This window comes from Diceros bicornis, chromosome 5 (assembly GCF_020826845.1).
Source record: "Diceros bicornis minor isolate mBicDic1 chromosome 5, mDicBic1.mat.cur, whole genome shotgun sequence".
Classification (NCBI taxonomy): Eukaryota; Metazoa; Chordata; class Mammalia; order Perissodactyla; family Rhinocerotidae; genus Diceros; species Diceros bicornis.
In genome coordinates, this window is record NC_080744.1 from 69,739,727 (window position 1) to 69,763,285 (window position 23,559).

A 23,559-nucleotide genomic window follows, 5' to 3' on the forward strand; every position below is an offset into this window, starting at 1 on the left:
AAGAAAGATAAAGCTGAGTAAACAGGAAAGAGAAAGTGAGTTTGGGGGAGAGGAATGTTACTTTTAAAAAGGTAGTCCAGAAAAGTTTATGGATGGCATTTGAATAGAGACCTAGAGGAAGTGGGAGAATGAGTCGTGAGGATGCCTGGGAGAAGAGTATTCCAGGCAGAGGAAAGAGCAGACCAAGAACAAGAGACAGACAGAGTGTAGTATATGAATTTAGAGAGGTACTTGGGGCAGTAGACAGGTCAGGAAGGCCATTTTGAGGTTTGGGGCTTTTAATTTGCAGGAGATGAGAAGCCAGGGAGTATTTTGAGCAGAAGAATGATATGATTCAAAATTTATAACAAAGAAATTTCCAAACATCATGACCACTAAGGCATGCACTATAAAGTTTGCTAAAATTCTACTATTTAGGATTTTGGCTGCATAAAATATATAAACAGAGACTGGAAGGCATAAATATATTAGAAAGGGTAATGATGATTGAGATAAAATGTAATGTCCTCCTTTATATTGTCATAATATTGTTTGTAGAATTTAAAAAAGATAATGTTGAAAAACTATTAGCCATTCCTATGTAATTTCTTTTTATACTTTCAAGCCAAGTAAATCATTAGGGTAAAATCTTTTATGAGTTCTGTTTTTATGCATAATACAACATGAGCATAGATGTTTTATAAAATATCAATGACGAACAGACTTGTATGTCTAACAACAGTTTGGCTAAAGGAAATAAGATGGTACCAGCAATGTAGAAACCTGTGTCTGCTGCTGATGCCCTTCCACATTTTTTGCTTTCTTTCTTTCCCTGTACTCTGACAGTCTTAACAGGAGCTTTCTAAACAGTCTTCTGTTGGTTCTCAGTGAATTTAATTCATATTCTGACCATTGTGAATACACTGTACAACTTAAAATACGTAAACCCAACTTCACAATACTCAAATTAGTTGGATAGAATTACTACTATTACCAAGTTAATTTTCTCTCTCATGGAATCACTTTACAGAAGGATGGATTTGTACTACTAAGGAAGGCATCTTTCTATATTGCAAAAAAGAATGTAGAAAGTTTTTGAAACCACTTCAGTGGAGTAGATAGTGGGGGAAAAAAGTATGAGCTTGTTTTTAAAAAGTGATAATGACTTTTAATTTAATTTTGCTAAACCACTTTGCCTCAGGGATTGATCCTATAAATATTGGGTTTCCCTTTGGAGTAGGTTTAGAGAAGCAGCACAGTACTTATTCCAGCCCTGATGGTTTCTTTATCCTCAGGAAAGTCTCTTTCTCCTCTGGACCGTGGTTTCTTCAAATATAAAATGAAAAATTTTGATTCTAAGGTTCTTTCTAGATCTAAAACTATATGAAATATCTGAAAATTTTAAGAAGGTCAAATATCATTTGAGAGGAAGGGGACATTTTGTAATAAGAATATGTACATGAAGTCAACTTGTAATTTGCTGCTACTATAAGAGTAAGATATGACCACACCAGTGTAGTCTAAAGAAATATACCAAAGGAAGTACCTTTCATCTGTTGAAGAGAAATTGTTGTTTTAGATTTCTGCCTCGGGAGTGACAGATTCAGAAGAGCCAAAAGCTACTTAGCTCTGTTTTTTCCCAGGCCAGGCCTGGTACATACCAGCAGGTGGTAGTTACAAGCACTGCTGTGTGCTGGAAAGGTAACCTCCCCCTGCCCTCCACAGACCACCCACCCCAGGATGGAATGTGGTTCAGACTCAGGTAAACCAGGTGTGCAGTAGACCAAGGCAGTGGGCAGGGGAGATGGGACGATGTTGCTTGCACACCTTTCCTAAAGGACAGGCCCCTCAACTTGCAATGTGCCCTTGGCCCAGCAGCTGTGCTGGCAGGAAGTTCAAACTTAAGTGTTGGTCTATAAGCATATATCAGTACTCTAGCTGTGCATTTCATCTACTAAATGTCCCAAAAGAGCAAGCTACTAACGAGTTATTTTACCTCTGGCAAGTAATGATGATATCTAACTAGACAAAAGACAACAGTGCAGAGTACTGCTCTGAATGGAATATCCTTTACAGTATGGATACCGTCTCCTTCAAGTTTCCTTTTATAAAATCTCATTTTTGAAGACTAGAGAGAACCTTTTGTCTCACTGAAGATAAACTCCTCCTTACCTTAATTCAGGCAATTTTAAAATTCTTTCCTAGATGAAACATTGATTTCCTATGAAAACATTGGTGTAAAATGATTTAAAACCAGCAAAAGAAAAATCTGTATAGAAACATGAGGAGAATTTCTGTGACCGTTTGAATAAAATGATGTCCTGATGAGACAGACAAAAAGACTTAAAAAGGTTACAAGAAAAAAAAAAATGCTATTCTCAGCAGTGACAGGAATGATACTAAATGAGGAAATCAGAGAGAAAAAAACAAATTCTATGGAAAAATATGAGGAGGTGATTGACTTGAATGTGAGGCTAACTTAGACTGTTAGAAAATAGGAAATCATGGTGAGAAAGGAAGACTCTTCAGTACAGTGAGGGCCTTGAGACCCAGGTCTGAGGTCCCAGGATTCACCACAGCAAGTCTAACGAGGGAGACTTGGCTCCTGCAGGCCATGAGGGTTCTTCGTATAATTGCCAGATGTTAGAGTTTTTCAATTTGTGTTTACTTTATGAGAAACTGCTAAAATGGTGATTCTAAAGTTAAGCAGAAAGCCCCAATGAAATAGAAAATCAAAAGATGTCAGCTAAATGGACAGAGAATATAAGAATAGTATGAAAGTATGTCTGATTTACTTTATTTACCTTGAGCTTATTTCTTGGGGCCGATGAAGAAGTGACATTTTGTCCTCAAATCACATTTATAGTTTCTGAATAATGAGATTAGTATATTTCACCCAGAATTACCCCAACAACCCTTAAATATAATATTTTCTTACCCTTTGGTCAAGAATAAAACTCTTATGGAATCTTTTTGTTTAATGGAAGAGACATCACAAAGGCAATGTTTGGCCTGTGAACAATTTTCACCTCCCTCCACCAGATACAAAGTTTCTCCAGAATCCTTGGTAAAAAAGATGCCCAATGGGAGGAGATCAGTGCCGAATAAGAGAAAGCACATGGACTTTAGAGTCTAATAATCTCAGGTTGAATTCCCAGCTCTTCCATTAACTAGCTGTGAAACTTGGGCATGTTGCTTGATATCTCTGAACTTTGATTTACTAATCTGTAAAAGATTAAATGTGATGCTATAAGGAAAATGCTTAAGCACCTGGCATAGAGGAAAAACCTAATAAATGTTAGGTTTTATCTTTCCTTCTCCACCCCTCCCCCCAAATAAGTATGGCTCATTATTTAGCCTTTTCTTGATATATAAGGTGGTTTTTTTGACCATAAGCAGTTACACTGATCTGTAGTAAATAATAATTTCAGAAGAAATAAAGATGAGTGAGTCCAATAAAGATTATGTGAGTCTCATGTTGCAATGCCTTTTGTACTCTTATACCTGTCTTTTCTTGTGCTTTCAGAATTAGTGTCACATTTTGCTACTGCCTGCCTCTAAAATGGTTAGCACTTTCCTCTTTTATATTATTCTTTCTGTTCTTCTATAAACCAAGAAAAGACAGCTTGTTACAGTTATTTGTAAAATCAGAGTCTATAGGGTCTGAATGACCCTTAGGGTGAGGAGAGCATCACTCTGATCAAGGGATCAGAGTATTGTTATATATACGCATATAATAGATATGTGTATTGTTTTATTTGAAATACTTGATAAAAATAAGTACAAGATTTTTGAAAAGAAAGGAATATGAAAATTTATGATGAATGAAGAACTCTGACATTACCCAGCAATGTATTTCTCATAGTCTTTCTTTAGTGTGTGTGAGTAAAGAAAGTTGTGTCTTTAGGGGATTTATTGAGTTAATTTTAAAATGTGGCCAGTTGAATACATAAGTTTCATTCTTTCTGCCTAGAGGCCCCACTAATATTATAATAAAAGACAAAGAGAATGGGAAGGGAAGGAGAGCAAATATTTTTTAATCTGGAAAGCAGATGATTGAAAGACAGTTGCCTGAAAGCTAAAACCTAAATTAGCAGGAAGAAGAATGCCAGAAGAAAATTTATGCCACAGAACCCCAAAAGGTTCAAGGATTAGAGTTACCAGGTATCTCAGAAAATGAGGGTAAAGATAGGGCTGGAAAGAGAGAGATTGGTTGAGAGTCTAAATGAGAGGCAGTTTAGATGCCCTAGATCCCATCTGCTACATGTACAGTCAAGTGACTGCCTCCGCAACCCTGCAGAAGATAGGAGATTGAACCAAAGTTACTTAGGACATGGAGACACCAGGTACAGCCATACAAAATCATGTGATTGATTAAGTAAAATGATTAAGTAAAATCTATTCCTTAAACAGTGAGACACTCAGCCCCCTTCTCCTATGAACCTCTGAGAAAATGGGCAGGCCATGTTACATACTCCAGGCTTGGAGAATATAGGATTCCATTCTTGTGAATTCTTGTGAAACTAACTGGCCCAGGAGAACAGACCTATAAATACTGACAGTTGGGATTCCCCAGTAGAAAAGCTGAGTCTTCTCTGCTTAGTCATCTATATTGAAACCTCTCACACAGAGTTTGTATCCAGCTTGTGATTGGATCAAGATTGTGATACATTGTTTGATCTATCTGTGCATCCGTCTTAAGTATCAACAGAAAGCCCCAGATTGCCACATATTTGAGGAAAGCCTGAAAATACAGAGAAAGAACTTAAAACAGAGATCATATAGGAAACAAAAGAAAATCTTTAAAAAGTATAATTTCACAGAGATGAGAAAATATTGTATCTATAAAACAAAACCAAGATACTATAAAAACAAAACATACAGGGAGCCAAAAAGAGCTCCTGAAAATTAAAAATATAATTGATGACATTAAAAACTCAGGAGAAGGACTGGACGATGAAGTTAAGGAAATTGCCTAAGTAGGACAAAATCCCAAGAGATGAAAAGCAAAAGAAAAAAATATAAGAAAATTAGAGGCTCAGTTCAGGACCAAATCTAACAGAGAATGAATGAGAGGAAATTAGCAAATAAATAATGCAAGAAATTTCCCCAGAAGTGAAACACATGGCTTCCAGATTGAAAAGACCATTAGTTTTTGCACAAAAAAATGAAGCAAGACCTGTACCAAGACACAGGAAATCAGGGATGAGAAGTTCCTAAAAGTTTCCAGAGGTGACAAAACAGGTCATGCACAAAAACATTAGGAATTAGATTAGACTTTTCAACAACGGTGCTTGAAGTAGAAAACAATGGAGCAGTCTTTCAAAACTCTGAAGGAAAATTAGTTCCAACCAAGAATTCTTTATCCAGCCAAACTATCAGTCAAGTATAAGGATGAAATAAAGATATTCTCTGACACACAAGGTCTCAAAATTTTTCTTCCCATTCACCCTTTCCTAGGAAGTTGTTGGAATATATCCTACAACAAAATGAGAGAATTACATGGAAAGAAAAGACATGGAATCCAAGAAATAAGGGCATCAAATCCAGGGAAAGAATGGAAGAAATTCTTAGGATGAAGATGAGCAGTCTCAAAATTAGAGCTGTGTTATAGGCCTAGAGAGCAGCCAGTTCAGATTAAAGCAGGAGGATGGTGGGTTTCAGGAGGAATGTCTCTAGCAGAGAAAAAGAATCAACAGTTCTTGATGTGTTTGAACTTGAGAGGAAATTCCAGATAGAATAACCAGAAATAACCAGAAAGATTGACAGTGAATTAATGATACATAAATAGGAAATTCAACTTAGGAAAAAAGTTATCTGAGTGAAACAAAAAATTTATACAAGAGGGGCCGGCCCCGTGCCTTAGCAGTTAAATGTGCGTGCTCTGCTATTGGCGGCCTGGGTTAGGATCCCGGGCGCGCACCGACGCACCGCTTGTCCGGCCATGCTGAGGCCACGTCCCACGTACAGCAACTAGAAGGATGTGCAACTATGACATACAACTATCTACTGGGGCTTTGGGGAAAACAAAGGAGGAGGATTGGCAATAGATATTAGCTCAGAGCTGGTCTTCCTCAGCAAAAAGAGGAGGATTAGCATGGATGTTAACTCAGGGCTGATCTTCCTCACCAAAAAAAAAAAAATTATACAAGAAAGTAAATATCATTATTTACTAAATAGCTTAGCTGTGAATAATATTTGTATGGTCATAATGGAAGAAACAATGTTATACAGTCAATACTGCTGTGGACCAGATGTTCTGATTCTCACCCTCTTTCCAAATACATAGTAGGATGACATTTCTGGGCTCCCTTGTGATTGAGTTGGACTATGATTAGTTCTGACCAATAAGTTGTGAGCAAAAGTGTGTGTCACTTCCAGGTAACGCATTTCATCTTGACACAAGACCTTCCAGAGATCTTTTTTCCTCTCTGCCACTGTGACCTGCAGTGCTCTGTACTGTCCAATACATTAGGCACTATTTAAATTAAAATTAAAAATTTAGTCCCTGAGTTGCGCTAACCACATTCAAGTGTTTCATAGGCACGTGTGACTAGTGCAGATGTAGAAGAACATAAACTGAAACATTTCAATTATCTTAGAAAGTTCTGTTGGACAGTGTTGCTCTAAATGGTGGTTGCTTTATCACCTGGACTCCAGAGTAAGGACAACAACGATGCAGAGCGGAGCCTCAGCCAGCCTGAGATGGACATGTCATTTGAATGAAAAAGTAAGCTTTATTGTTTGAAGCCACTGAAATTTTTGAGGAATGATTCACTATAGCATAACCTAGCTCATCTTGACTTATATAGAATTCCTGAGTTCAAACTCCACTCCTGATACCACCTTCTGCATTGGAATAGGCTAGATGATGCTAGTTACAATCTGAAGAAGCTTGTGTGGACGTTCTATAACTACTATAGAGTTTCAAAGGGACCTTTCATCAATTAATTGGAGCACACACTGCAGAAAGATTCTGCTATAATTACTTTGGCTTAGTAACGGCTGAGTGGTCAGAGATAACTTGTGGTCAACAGTCTTAAACAAGGCTATTCTCAGAAAAATGACTTTCATGGAACGTCTAAATTAACAACAAAAAATAATGGAGAGAATGTTTGCTTATGTTTATAAAGATCCTCCTTTTGAATCCAAGTGATCATTTATTTCTCTGTCTTTTGATAGAACTGGTGCAAGTAAAGAGTGAGAATGAGGCAAAGATTGGTTGTTACTAAGTAAGTGCATTTGTGAAGTGTAATAGTTTACCAAGTGTTTTACCATTCATCTTATTTGAACTTCAGAGTAGTCCTAGCAGGTAGGCAGATAAAGAAACCAAGGCTTGGAAATGTGAAATTATTATTTAAAGTCATGTGATCTTCTAGAGGAGGAATTGGAACTTGAATACAATGCCATCTGATTCCAAGTCTAGACCTCCTTCCTTCCCACCCTTGGCTTATTGTCTCTGCCCCTTTCTTAGTAGTGAGGCTTTCAGAAGGAGCCACTTCTTTTCCTGGAAAGAGTGAGCCCTTATGTAGCTGGCATCACAGGCCAAGGCACAAAGCTCCCAGCCTGGTAATTACATATCTAGCCATTGTACTTCTAGTCATCCTTCTCTGTGAGAGCTGATGTTCATACACCATAGCATCCACTCCTGGCAGTAATAGAAATCATGATAAGAGTAGCAATTGTGGTAGCAGGTAACACGTTTATGGGGCTTACCTATGTACCAGACATTGTTCCAAGAATTTACATATGTTGATTCATTAGATTATCCTCATTTCACAATTAAGGAAACTGAGACACAGAAAGGTTAAGGAACTTCTCTAAGATCATATAGCTACAGAGCCAGAACCCAAACCCAGATTCTGTCTCCTAGTCCCAACTTTTAACAACCACATTACTTCTGTAAACTGTATGCAGAGAGCTGAATATGACCCTATGTATTAGGAAAAAACTATTTTGCTATTTTGTAATGAGAAATGCAAATTTCATCCCAATAGAGGAATTTAGGTTAGAGATATATATATGTGTGTGTGTGTGTATATATATACATATATATATATACTTTTTTTTTTTTTTTTTTGCTGATGAAGATTCGCCTTGAGCTAACATCTGTACCAATCTTCCTCTATTTTGTATGTGAGTCACCACCACAGCATGGCTGACAAGTAGTATAGGTCCAAGCCCGAGATCCAAACCCATGAACCCAGGCCACTGAAGAGGAGCGCACCCAGCTCAACCACTATGCCATGGGGCCGGACCTAGATGAGATATTTTAAAAATTCACTTTAACAAGAAACAATGCTCTGAGTCTACCAGTTGCTTCATTTTCTGAATATGTACAAGTTTTTGGTTTTTTTTAAGTATTTTTATTTATTTATTTATTTATTTTTTGGTGAGAAACATCAGCCCTGAGCTAACATCCATGCCAATCCTCCTCTTTTTGCTGAGGAAGACCGGCCCTGAGCTAACATCTATTACCAATCCTCCTCCTTTTTTTTTCCCCTTTTTCTCCCCAAAGCCCCAGTAGATAGCTGTATGGCATAGTTGCACATCCTTTTAGTTGCTGTATGTGGGACGCCGCCGCAGCATGGCCGGACAAGTGATGCATTGGTGCTTGCCCGGGATCCGAACCCGGGCCACCAGTAGCGGAGCGCACGCACTTAACCGCTAAGCCATGGGGCCAGCCCCTGTACAAGTTTTTAATATAATTTATTCAATTGAGTAAGTAATATTATTGAGCACTTACTATAAGCCTTGGCATGAGCTAAACATTTTATGTGTATTAGCTTCTTTAATCCTCACAAGAATCCTTGATATAGGTATTGTCGTTATCCCTGTTTTATAAATGAAAACATTGAAGCTTGGAAGTAGTAACCTTCCCAAGGTCACCCAGCTAGCAAGAGCAAAGCTGAGATTTGAACTCAGCAATCTGACTTCAGAAACAATGTTCGAATATTCAGATAACCACCTCTAGAATTTCAAAATGAATTATGATTCCAGAAATTTTCCAAATCGTTTCTGTCCATTTTTGGTGGTTTTATTGAAACACAATTACTGTATTTTTTTCCATCTAGGTTTATGTTCCAGATGAAAATAATGCTATTTTGGGAAGAAATACAAATAAGCAAGTTTTTGAAGGCTTGACAACTGGACTTCTCAAAGTCAGTGCTGTGGTTTTTGGCTGTCTGATTGCCAATCGACCAGATGGAAACAGCCGGCCAGCTACACCAAAAATATCAACACAGGAAATGAAAAACAAACCCTCACAAGGTGATGCTTTTAACAGTCGAGTTCAGGACCTCATCAGGTAAAATTACTAGATATCTTAGAACTTTCTTCTTTGTTAAAAAAAATTATATTAAAATAATTTAGATCTCAGGGCCCATGTGATGGCAGTGGTTCTCACAACACCATCCACAAATTCCTGGTAGAGAATACACCACATTTTGTAGATAGAAGGAAAATCCTAGTAATGAAAAGCAATATAGGTAGAGCTCATCTGTCATTCTTGATACTTAGATATTTGATATTAATATATGTAGTGTCCAAGCTTTTATAACTTTCTTGCTGTCAACTCTTTCCAACTCAAAGAGTTTATAAATTTGGTCCAGACTTAATAATAATAGCTACCATTTATGGAGCACCCATTATGTGTAAGGTGTTATAGTAGAGGCTTTGCAGCCCTATAAGTGTAAGATTTCTAATTCAGACTTTGTAGGTGAGGAAATTGCTCAGAGAGGTTAAGTGCTTTGCCCAAGGTTATGTAATAAATATAAGTTTAAAAGCAGATAGGAGAGTTGAGACTAGAACTCAGGTCCAGCTGGACTCCAACACCTGTATGCTTTCCACTACACACATGTGGCAATTTCTGACACCTGTTCAAGGTCAACTCTACGTCCTTCTAAGGTCACCTTTTCTCCAGGGAAATTTACTCCTACTTTGACATCTGATCTCTTTTTCTCTTGTGAATCTTGAATCACCTAGGACATTTAATTTCCCAACAGGATTCCATCTGGTGTTAATCAATTACCTGTCCCACGTATCAGCAACTCCTCTGTGATCTGCGCTGATCTCTGGCTTCCAAAATCCATGCAATTTGTTGCTCTCTGAAGCTTGGAGGTTAATGGGAAAAAGAGAATGCGCTCTTCTGCATTTTTCTCTCACAGTTCATAAATTTCCTCTGGTTTCTTGTAGTGCTTTCTTGTGAACAGTTGTTTCATTCAGTATCTTTCTTAGCCTTGATTACTTTGTTCACTTATCCTTTCCATCTGCCTGCCCTCTTTCCCCAAGCATATTTATTGCTGGAGAGTACTAGGCCCTGTGGGTCCACAACCATTTATCATACAGCACTTGACTTTTACCCTCCCTGGCCTTTCTCTCCGTTGCTTGATCCCATTCAATTTCCCCATGTCCTTTTGGTCATTGTAGAACCTAGCCCTCTCTGCTGATGAATGCCATTCTGTCCCAGCATTCTCCCTTGGGCCCATGTGATGCAGCAACCCTGCATTCTTGTCGTTCAGACAACTTAGCCACATGCCTTGACTGTGATGAGGTGGAAGGCCCAGCCAAATGCTTCAGTGCAATTCCAGTGGGCCTTCCAGGAGAAAGTACATACATTTTCACATACATTATTATAGTTACCAGATCCTTCGTAAAGGAGAAAGGTATTGGAAAAAAAAAAAAACAGTGGTAATCTGCCAAACCAAATAACTCATGTAACTTAAAAAGGATGATTGACAACTACAGTACTTTAGAACAAAACCATGTCACTCTTTTTCTGACTTGAACCACATTTGGTGAAAGTTGTTTTCTTACAGGTAATGTATGCATTGTTAGTTGGCTTGATGATGCCTATATGTAGAGCCACAAACCATATCTCAAATCTACCTAATGAAGCAAACCGAACATGCTTAATTATTTCCATGCTTCCTTTCTCACCATCTCAGATATGAACTAACAAGAAATCTTACTCTACTCCCTGCCGCAGCCCGGGCATTTTTTGTCAGTTTATGTCTCTAATGGTGTAAAGTTAAGTGGAAAGAGTTCCAACACAGTCTTTGGTGCTATTCTCTGGCCTGTACCCATGAGGTAGAGCTGGAGCAGGGCATACCACCCTGACATGTGTCCCTTCCTTCTCCTCATCTGGCATAGAAGAGGCAAGAGGGTGTCTAACAGAGATGAGGAAATAACAGTATTTATTCTCAATATTTTACATGGTTCAGTCAAGTTTCTAGATCTAAGGAGTTCTTGGAAATATTTATCAGTTCAAGGTATGGTCACCTGTACTCACTTTGTGCTAGACACTGCACAAGGTCCTGGGAAAAAAACAAATAAAAAGACCTTTGATAGAATATCCAAATAAGGGCCCGCCCCGTGGCTTAGCAGTTAAGTGCGCGCGCTCCGCTGCTGGCGGCCCGGGTTCGGATCCCGGGCATGCACCGACACACCGCTTTTCCAGCCATGCTGAGGCCACATCCCACATACAGCAACTAGAAGGATGTGCACCTATGACATACAACTATCTACTGGGGCTTTGGGGAAAAATAAATAAATAAATAAATTTATGAAAAAAAAAAAAGAATATCCAAATAATATCGTTTGGCTGTCAAACATCAGAATTTTTTTATATAAAATGAAAATATTGGCAGTTATAGTGTTTAGCGTAGTTTTAGGAAAGAATATTGTTTGTAGGATAGAAGCAAATTGCAATTTGAAAAAATGCTGATTTGAAATTCATTCAGGAAATGGACCAACCCTGAAACTCCACAGTTTTATTTTTTTCCAGCTTTGTTGAGATATAGTTGACATACAACATGTGTAAGTTTAAGGTGTGCAATGTGATGATTTGATACACATATATATTGCAAAATGATTACCACAATAAGGTTAGCTAACACCTGTATCATCTCACGTAATTGCCTTTTTTGTGTGTGTGTGTGTGGTGAAAAATTTAAGAGCTACTCTCTTAGCAACTTTCAAGTATGTAATACAGTATTGTTAACTATAGTCACCATGCTGTACATTACATCCCCAGAACTTATTCATCTTATAAATGAAAGTTTGTACCCTTTCACCGATATCTGCCCTCTCCCTCCACCCCCCAGGCCCTGGTAACCACTGTTCTGCTCTCTTATTTGTATGAGTTCAGCTTTTTTAGATTCCACATATAAGTGAGATAATATTGTATTTGTTTTTTCCTGTCTGACTTATTTCACTTATTTCACAGCCATAATGCCTTCAGGGTCCATCTATGTTGTCACAAATGGCAGGATTTTCTTCTTTTTTATGGCTGAATAATATTCCATTGTGTGTGTGGGTGTGTGTATCTATCTATGTGTATATACACATACCACATTTTCTTTATCCATTCACCGGTCAGTGGATACTTAGATTGTTTCCATGTCTTAGCTATTCTAAATAATGCTGCAGTGAACATGGGAGAGCAGATATCTCTTCAAGATAGTGGTTTGTTTCCTTTGGATATGTACCCAGAAGTGGAATTGATGGATCATATGGTAGTACTATTTTTAATTTTTTGAAGAACCTCGATACTGTTTTCAATAGTGGCTATACAAATGTATGTTCCCACCAACAATGTGTAAGTGTTCACTTTTCTCCTTACAAAAATATTATCTCTTGACTTTATATAATAGCAATTCTAAAAGGTGTGAAGGTGGTATCTCATTGTGGTTTTGATTTGCATTTCCCTGGTGATTAGTGATGTTGAGCATCTTTTCTTGTACCTGTTGGCCATTTATGTCTTCTTTGGAAAAATGTCTGTTCAAGTCATTTGTGTATTTTTTAATTGGATTGTTTGGTTTTTTGGTACTGGTTGTAGGAGTGCCTTATATATTTTGGATATTAACCCCTTATCAGATATATCATTAGCAAATAATTTCTCCCATCCTATAGGATGCCTTTTCATTTTGTTGATTGTTTCTTTTGCTGGGCAGATGTTTTTAAGTTTGATATAGTCCCACTTGTTTGTTTTTGCTTCTGTTGCTTGTGCTTTTGGTGTCATATCCAAAATATATTGTGAAGACCAATATCAAAAAGCTTTTTCTCTATATTTTCTTCTAGGAGTTTTATGGTTTAAGTTCTTACATTTAAGTCTTTAATCCATTTTGAGTTCATTTTTGTGAGTAGTATAAGATAGGGTCCAATTTCATTCTTCTGCATGTAATTATCCAGTTTTCCCAGCACTATTTATCAAAGAGATTATCCTTTATCCTTTCCCCACTGAGTATTCTTGGCTCCCTTGTCAAATATTTGTGGACTGTATGTGCTTCGGTTTATTTCTGGGCTCTTGATTCTGTTCCGTTGGTCTATGTGTCTGTTTTTATGCCAGTACCATACTGTTTTGATTACTATAGCTTTGTAATATAGTTTAAAACCAGCAAGTGTGATGCCTCCAGCTTTGTTATTCTTTCACTAGATTGCTTTGGCTATTCCCAGTCTTTTGCTGTAGCACAATTCTTTTCATCATGTCCAGTTAGAAATTTCTATCTCTCAAAACAGAGAAATCAAACCATACAACCAAGAGGCAAATAGATGAGTCCAAGTCACTGATAACCAGCCTTTTGGAATCAAAAGTGATCAAATATAAGGCAACTATTCAACGAGAAGTTATAAAATTATACTTTAGCCTAGCACTTTCCTGGCCAACAATCCCTAGCCACATATCTAGCTACCAGATGTACCACAGGCATCTCAGGCTCCACGAGTTCAAAATTGAACACATAATCTTTCCATTCAAAAGAGTTCCTTTTCCTCTGTCCTCTGTTCTTATCAGTGGTACCAATATCCCATTCAGTTACTTAAGCCAGCCAGCAATCTGAGCATTGTCAAAGACTCCTCACAATCCTTTACCAAACCAATATTCAGCTAAGTCTCTATTACCTAATGATTCTGCCTTGTAAATATCTCTCAGATTTATAACCTTCACTCCATTGCTACTCTCTTACTTTTAAGTGTTCAGGTTCTCTTGCTATCTCTATAGCAGATAGCCTACCTTTCTGTCTCTCTCCCCGCTTCCTCTTTACAAAATAACTTCTTTTTCCTAATTATAAAAATAATATGTGCTCAGTGAGAAAAACAATTTGGAAAACACAGAAGAGCACAGTGGATATTTTTTAAAAGACACAAAAAATTATCTTGAATTCCACCACCCAAAGATAATCACTGGGCTTGTTTTGGTTTTAGTTTTGGGGTACATATATGTGGTTATTTGATTAAAAATATTGTAATACTTATATATATTGGTTTTTTTGTTTCTTTTTTGTGGGGGAGATCAGCCCTGAGCTAACATCCGTGCTAATCTTCCTCTTTTTGCTGAGGAAGACCGGCTCTGAGCTAACATCCATTGCCAATCCTCCCCTTTTTTTTTTCTTCCCTAAAGCGCCAGTAGATAGTTGTATGTCATAGTTCCACATCCTTCTAGTTGCTGTATGTGGGACGCAGCCTCAGCATGGCCGGAGAAGCAGTGCATCGGTGCGCACCCGGGATCCAAACCCGGGGCCACCAGTAGCGGAGCGCACACACTTAACCGCTAAGCCACCGGGCCGGCCCATACCTATTGTTTTATTGTGTGTTTTTTTTATTTTCCAAATCAGTAAAAACTTGCAGATTAATTTTTACTGGCTTTCCAAGTATTTCATTATATAGCAATGATTTGCCTTAGGTAACCTATTATTATTCAGATAGATTTATTCTAGTTTTTTACTGTTACAGATAACACTGTGAAGAACATCTTCATACACTCATCTTTCCCTACAGCTGATTGTTTTCTTTTTCTTTTTTTTTTTTGTGAGGAAGATTAGCCCTGAGCTAACATCTGCCAATCCTCCTCTTTTTGCTGAGGAAGACTGGCCCTGGGCTAACATCCGTGCTCATCTTCCTCACTTTATATGGGATGCCGCTACAGCATGGCTTGACAAGCGGTGCATCGGTGTGCGCCTGGGATCCGAACCTGCGAACCCCGGGCCGCCGCTGCAGAGCATGCGCGCTTAATTGTTGCGCCACCAGGCCGGCCCCAGCTGATTGTTTTCTTATAGTAGATGTTGAGAAGTAGAATTTCTGGGTCAAAGAATATGCATTAAGGATTTTGATCTATATTGCCAAATTGACCTGCACAAAGATTACCTATGAGTATGTTCTTATACCTTCAGCCTACACAATGTTAATCATCATTCTTTTGAGTTGTAGCCAAACTGAGAGGTGAAAATGAGATTTCATTTTTATATTAGAAGTGATGCTGAACATTTTTTAATGTTCAATGGCCATTTTTATTATTTTGTGTTATCTGTTCATGTACTTTGCCCATTTTTCTATTGGAGGTGCTGACTTTTTTTCATTGTAAAAGCTTTTCATATATTAAGAAAGAGGCAGCAAGAGGACAACCATCTGGAAGACAAAGAGAGAGGTCTCAGAGAAATCCAACCCTGCCAGCACCTTGGTCTTGGACTTTTAGCCTCCAAAACTTTGCTGAGATGTGGATGGAATGTGCTAAAGCGCTACCAACCATCCTATACTATGAAGTGGAAGCCACATGTTGCAGATGATGCTCCTGCTTGTCAGGAACAGTATTGATTCCCTTTGCTAATTTTCTCTTTATAAGATCTTAGTTTGTTACTGTGGAACTGATTGTGTCATCAAATAGATGGTGACAGAAGTCGTTCCAGACTTCAGTCTTCCTCACAAGAACGCCAGCTAGCAACTATCCATAGGTAAGACACTATCACAAAAATTCCACAATGTGGGGGTGGGTGAGGCTGAAGCACCCCCCTTGGACCTCAGAGAGGAGCACCTACACTCTGACCACATTACCACTCCAGCACAGTGCTGCACTGAGAGGGCCTCCGTAAGCCTATTGTTTCTCCAGTAGGAAAAGAGAGCCCAAGGTGGCATCCAGCTCTCCCAGCATTGTGAGATGCTTCCCAGGATTCCCACTTGGGTGTTGCCTCCTGGGGATCACTGGAGACCAAATAGAAAGGGAGAAGGGGGTCAGGGCTGACAGCAGTCAGCACTCAGATCTTGGCAGACTGTGTTCCTGCTTGCAGTGGTGCCCAAGCAGAGATCCCAGGCAGCAGCTCTGCCCATCTGCAGAGCTGAGCTGGTAGCCCCATTTGGCCGGGGACTCGGGTAGCAGTTAGGCCTGATATGGGTCCCCAGTCTCTAGCTCGTACTGGCTATAGAGCCCATTCTCCCGCCCCACTTGGGCACAGAAGCAAATTCACATCCCTGACCAACTGCTCTGCATTACCTCCAGTCCTGACCATCTAGGAAGCCTAGCCAGAGAACTCAGGCTGCCACGAAGCCTGTTCTACAGCTCTCCTCAGGCGAAGAGCCAAGCCATCAGCCCTACCGAACTGTTGAGCATAGCCTCCGCCCCAACATAACCAGGAAGCCTGGTCAGTGGCCCTGGCAGCCTCGGAGTCCAGCCTACAGGCCTGCTTAGCCACAGAGCATAGCCTGTGGCCCCACCCCACAAAGGAGTCTAGACAAAGGCCTTCCAAACCACAGAGCACCATTTCTAGCCCCATTCAACTATAGAATACAGCTGGAGGCCCCTCACAACCAGAGAGCCTAGCTAGCAACCTTGCCCAACATCAAAGCACAGCCAGCAGCCTACCTGATCACAAAACCCAGCCTGCAGCCCCACCCAGCATCAAGGCACAGCATTTCAAAATATTGAAAGGAAAAACTGTCATCCACAAATGCTCTGCCTAGCCATGCTGTCCTTCAGAAATGAAGGAGAAATAAAGACTTTCCCAAACAAAAAACGAGGGAGACAGAATTAAATTTTACAGTAATAGTTAGGGACTTTAATACCCCACTCCCAATGATAGATAGGTCTTCTAAACAGAGAATCAATAAAGAAATAGCAGATGTAAACAACACTACAGGCCAAAAGGACCTAACAGACATATATAGAACATTCCATCCAACAGCACCAGAATACACAGTCTTCTCAAATGCACATGGAACATTTTCTAGGATGGATCATATATTAGGCCACAAAACAAGTCTCAAAAAATTCAAGAACATAGAAATTATATGAAGTATCTTTTCTGACCACAATGGTATGAAACTAGAAAACAGTAACAAAAGGAAATCTGAAAAATTCACAAATACATGGATTAAACAACACAGTCCTGAACAATCAATGGATCGAAGAAGAAATCAAAAATTATATATTTTCAGATAATGAAAATAGAAACACAGCATAACAAATCTTATGGGATGCAGCAAAAACAGTTTTAAGATGGAAGTTTATAGCAATAAATGCATACATCAAGAAGCAGCAATGGTTGTCAAATAAACAACCTAACTTTACACCTCAAGGAACTAGAAAAAGAGCAAACTAAGCCCAAATTTAGTAGAAGGAAAAAAATAATAAAGATTAGAGCAGAAATAAATGAAATAGAGAATATCAAAACAATAGAAAAGATTAACAAAACTAAGAGTTGGTTCTTTGAAAAGGTAGACAAAATGGACAAACCTTTAGCTAGACTAACTAAGAAAAAAGAGAGCAGACCCGAATAAATAAAGCTATAAATAAAAAAAGGAGACATTATACCTGATACCACAGACATATAAAGGATAATAAGAGACTATTATGAACATCTACATGCCAACAAATTAGATAACCTAGAAGAAATGGATAAATTTCTAGAAACATACAACTACCAAGACCATATATCATGAAGGAATAGAAAATCTGAATAGACCAATAACAAGTAAGGAGATTAAATCAGTAATCAAAAACCTCACGACAGAGAAAAGCTCAGAACCAGAGGGTTTCACTGGTGAATTCTACCAAACATTTAAGGAAGAATTAATGCCAGTCCTTCTCAAACTCTTCCAAAAAATTGGAGTAGAGGGAACACTGCCAAACTCTTTTTAGGATGCCAGCATTACTCTGATGCCAAAGCCAGAAAAGGACACTAAAAGAAAACTACAAGCCAATATCTCTGATGAATGTAAATGCAGATATTCTCAGCAAGAGACTAGCAAACCAAATTCAACAGCACATTAAAAGGATCATACATCATGATCAAGTGAGATTCGTTCCTGGCATGCAAGGATGGTTCAACATATGCTAATTGACAAATGTGATACATCACATTAGTAGCATTAAACACAAAAATCATATGATCACCTCAATAGATGCATAAAAAGCATTTGACAAAATTCAGCATCCATTCATGATAAAAACTCACAGCAAGTTGGGTATAGAAGGAACATACCTCAACATAATATAGACCATATATGACAAGCCCACAGCTAACATCATACTCAATGGTGAAAGGCTGAAAGCTTTTCCTCTAGGATCAAGAACAAGACAAGGGCGCCCACTCTTACCACTCCTGTTCAACATAGTACTGAAAATCCTAGCCAGAGCAGTTTGGCAAGAAAAAGAAAGTAAAAGGCATCAAAATCGGAAAGTAAGAAGTAAAATTGTCTCTCTTGGCAGATGACATATATAGAAAATCCTAAAGATTCCACCAAAAAGCTGTTAGAAATAATAAATTCAGTAAAGTTGCAGGATACAAAATCAACATACAACAATCAGTTGCATTTCTATACACTAACAACAGACTATCTGAAAAAGAAATAAAGAAAACAGTCCCATTTACAGTTTCATCAAAAAGAATAAAATAGTTTGGAATAAATAGAACCAAACAGGTTAAAGATCTGTCTGAAAACTATAAGACAGACATTGAAGAAAACAATTGAGGAAGACACACATAAATGGAAAGATATCCCATGTTCATGGATTGGAAGAATTAATATTCCTAAAATATATGTACTATCCAAAGCTATCTATAGATTCAGTGCAATCCCTATCAAAATTACAATGGCATTTTTTACACAAATAGAGAAAACAATCCTAAAATTCACATAGAACCACAAAAGACTCCAAATGGCCAAAGCAATCCTGACAAAGAAGTATAAGCTGGAGGTATCACACTTGCCGATTTTGAACTATATTACAAAGCTATAGTAATCAAAACAGTATAGTACTGGCATAAAAACAGACACACAGACCAATGGAACAAAATCGAGAGCCCAGAAATAAACCCACGGATATATAGTCCACAAATATTTGACAAGTGAGCCAAGAATACTCAATGGGGAACGGATAGTCTCTTCATTAAATGGTGCTGGGAAAACTGGGTGGTTACATACAGAAGAATGAAACTGGACCCCTATGTTAACACCACACACAGAAATGAACTCAAAATGGATTAAAGAGTTCAATGTAAGACCTGAAACCATAAAACTCCTAGAAGAAAACAGAGAAACAGCTTCTTGATATTGGTCTTGACAATATTTTTTTGGATATGACACAAAAAGCATAAGCAACAGAAGCAAAAATAAACAAGTGGGACTACATCAAACTTAAAAACATCTGCCCAGGGCCGGCCCCATGGCTTAGCGGTTAAGTGCACGTGCTCCGCTGCTGGCGGCCCAGGTTCGGATCCCAGGCACGCACCCATGCACTGCTTCTCTGGCCATGCTGAGGCCGCGTCCCACGTACAGCAACTAGAAGGATGTGCATCTATGACATTCTACTGAGGCTTTGGGGGAAAAAAATAAATTAAAAAAAAAAAATCTGCCCAGCAAAAGAAACAATCAACAAAATGAAAAGGCATCCTATAAAATGGGAGAAATTATTTGCAAATGATATATCTGATAAGGGGTTAATACCCAAAATACAACCAGTAGCAAAAAAAACAAATAATCCAATTAAAAAATGTGCAAAGGACCTGAATAGACATTTTTCCAAAAAAGACACACAAATGGCCAACAGGTACAAGAAAAGATGTTCAACATCACTAATCATCAGGGAAATGCAAATTAAAACCACAATGAGATATCACCTCATACCTGTTAGAATGGTTGTCATCAAAAAGACAAGCAATAACGGTGTTGGCAAGAATGTGGAGAAAAGTGAACCTTTGTCCACTGTTGGTAGGAATATACATTCGTATAGCCACTGTGGAAAACAGTATGGAAGTTCCTCAAAAAATTAAAAATAATGCTATCATATGATCCATCAATTCCACTTCTGGGTGTATATGCAAAGGAAATGAAATCACTGTCTCAAAGAGATAGATGTACTCCCATTTTTATTTCAGCCTTATTCACAGTAGTTAAGATATAGAAATAACCTGTGTCCAACATCAGATGAATGGGTAAATAAAATGTGAGATAGATAGACAGACACACACACACACACGCACATGCACAATGGAATAGTATTCAGCCATAAAAAAGGAAATCCATTTGTGACAACATGGATGGACCTTATGCTAAGTGAAATAAGTTGGACATAGACAAATATGATATATTTGTCATGTTTAGTCAATACATAGACCATATGATCTCACTTATGTGCGAAATCTAAGAAAAATAAACTCAGAAATGAGAGTAGGTTGGTGGTTGTGAGGGGCTGAAGAGTGGGGAAATGGGTGAAGTTGATCAAAGGGTTCAAATTCCATTTATGAGATGAATAAGTTCTGGAGATGTACTGTACAACATGGTGACTATAGTTAACAATACTTTATTGTATCTTTGAAAGTTGAGCATAGAGCTTTAAAGTTCTCAACAGACACACACACAAAAATTGTAACTATGTTAGGTTATAGAGGTGTTAACTAAACCTTATTGTGGTAATCATTTTGCAATATATACATGTATCAAATCATCACATTGTACACCTTAAACTTACACGTTATATATCAACTACATCTCAATAAACCTGGAGGAAAAATAAGATTATGCTTTCTGTTTGTCATTATTGCCTTTTTAAATATTTAAATTTTCTATTTTATTATGAAGTATATCAACATACACCTAACAAAATATATATTTATGTATATATAAATATATTTATGTATATAAATTTTATGTTTATATGTATATTTATATATTATATATCCATAAACAACATACCTATTTTCTATATTTTGTCTATTTAAAATTTACATAAATGCTATCATACTATTTTGTCAGTTTCTGTTTTCACCTAACGTTGTTGAGACTTATTTATGTTGATGCATATAGGTTGGATCAATTCATTTTAACTGCTCTACAGATTCTATGAAATGAATAAATTCCCAGTTTGCTTATTCATTTTCCACCTGAGGGCAATAGTTTCTACTTTTTCACTATTTCAAGCAATGATGTAGTGAACATTCTTGTAGAAATCTTTTGTACTTGTATGGGAGTTTCTCAAGTTTATGTGCCTATATTAGGAATTTATGAATGCTATGATAAATGCATGTTCAGCTTTACCAGGTAATGCCAAATTGTTCTCCAAAGTAATTATACAAATTTTACTTCCCATCAGCAAAGGATAGGAGTTCCATTTCCCTATATCCTTATCAGTGTTTTATGTTAACAGACTTATTAATTTTTGTCAATCTGATGTATGTGAAATGGCATTTTGTGTTGTCTTCATTTATATTGTGTTTATCACTACTGAGGTTGAGCATTGTTTATCAGTCTTCGTATCAATCAGAATTCAGTTGTAGGAAACAGAAGCCACTGTAACTATTTGAAGCAGAAAGAACTTAATACACAGAATTAGGTGCTTACAAAATTATTGCAAAGACTGAAAGAGCAGGTTCTAGACTAGATCTCCAGGAATGACTCCCGGAAGAACACTACGTAACTGAAGAGCTGTAATATCTCTCACAATCAAGAACTACTATGTCTATCAAAATCAGGAATTGTGCTGAACCATGGGAATTGTTCAGTCCAGTAGCTCACTGCCTTAGCCTGGCCCAGGGATCAGAAACTCCCACTATCACAGATATTGCTTCCAGGACCATACTTCATCGGCTAGATCGCCACCAAAAATACATGCTCCAAATCCTGTCTGTCAACCTCCAAAATACTGATGAATGCACTTAAAGATTTGAAGACCTCCAAAAAACTATCCCTGACCCATTGAGCCAAAATTAGACCCTCCTGCTAAATTGTAGTAATACTTTGAACATACCTCTTACAGAGATTATTATGTGTCAGTCTCTACCTCATGAGGTCCTTGAGGTTAGCATCAGTGTCATAGTTAGAAATAATTGAATGGATGAATGCATGATTACAAATAGTTATCCCCAAACTTCTTGCGTTATTTATGGGATAAATGGTGACATTCAGTTAAGCAATATTCAGAGGAGGAGATTTCAGGAGAAGAGATAATGAGTTTTTGTTTGAACTTATCCACGGAGGGATGTCTTAGGACCCCCAAGAGAAAATATCCAGAAACTAGAACTTTAGGAAAGAAGTAGCCTTGGGGATAATTAGGAGTTATTAACATAGCGAGGATAATTGAAACCATGGGATTTCATGAGTTTACTAAACCTAGTTCAAAGGTAGAACCCTATGGAACAATATTTCTGTTGGGGTGAGAATGAGTGGCTGGACGAGAATAGACAAAGAAGAGGCAGTAACTCTTTATGTATCACTTTATATATCCCTGTATATCCCTTTCAGTTTATAAATTCCAATCGCAAAAAGCTACAGAGGGACTCATTTTAAATCTTGAAAGGTAAAGCAATGAGGAGGCCTGTTTACTGGAGCATTCACAGCAGCATGTTTCCCAGGATGCACATTCCAAGAAGACCAGGAGGTTTTCTACATTAAAGCTTTTCATTCTGGATATGGTAACAGTCTCAACATTATAATTTCAACCTAACAGTTGCAATGTAAAAGATATGTTGCCACTGATACCAATATCCATTAGAAGATTCTACATTCTTCCCTCAAAGCTATGAAGTTGGCAAAATGACTTTCTCTGCCTTGACCTTTTAGAGCTATTTAGTTTCAGCATCTTCTTAGGCAGTCATCTAAAGATTGCCAGTGCAGTGATTCAAGACCCCAGCAGTTTAGAAAAACGTTAGTCTGACTCATTGGTAGGCACCATAGATGGTCCCCAATAACCAAAAGACCATACTCAGAAAGGACCATCTGCTCAACAGAGGTCATTTTGGTTTGGTTTGGTTTTTCTATGCTTTTTATCTCTTTACTCATTTTGGAATCTTTCCTCCTTTCTGGCTATTTCAAGGCCAGTACAGGAAACCCATTTAAGCCATTTTCATCTTGAGACTGGGTGGTTTTGAAGCTTTGTGTGGTCACGATTAGTCTCAGGAATGGTCTCAGAAAAAAATTTTCCATCCTTGTTTAAAAAACTCAGACCTCAGTAAGGACCAAAAAAGCACCACAGAGAAGGAGTGTATTTAGTGGAAAGGACACTCTTATCAGGAGTCAGAAGATCTTAGGATATCCCATCTCTCCTGCTTGGGCTAGTGCTTCACCCTCCCTGAGCCTCAGTTTCCTCGTCTGTCAAATGGAGATGGTTATATCAACGCCCGCATAGTGAATTTGGTTTTCTCATACCTACTGGTGGGACTGTAAGTTGATTCAAGGTTTTTGGAATGTAATGGGGCTATACATATCAAGAACTCGAAAAATTTGCATACTCTTTGACTCAGTAATTTCATTTCTGGAAAGTAATCTGAAATATGGCAAGGATTTCTATACAAAATGTTCATCACAACATAGTTTATA

At 38.0% G+C, this 23,559-nt stretch overlaps 1 protein-coding gene across 5 annotated transcripts in view; it reads left to right on the forward strand.

Moving 5' to 3' along the window:
* The window catches only part of SCAPER (S-phase cyclin A associated protein in the ER), a 440,234-nt gene that overhangs the window by 355,154 nt on the left and 61,521 nt on the right, over positions 1-23,559 (forward strand). For all 5 annotated transcript variants that reach the window (XM_058542151.1, XM_058542150.1, XM_058542152.1 and 2 more), the window contains one exon: positions 9,054-9,286. In XM_058542151.1, the coding sequence (XP_058398134.1) occupies positions 9,054-9,286 (233 nt within the window). The remainder of the gene's footprint in view (positions 1-9,053; positions 9,287-23,559) is intronic.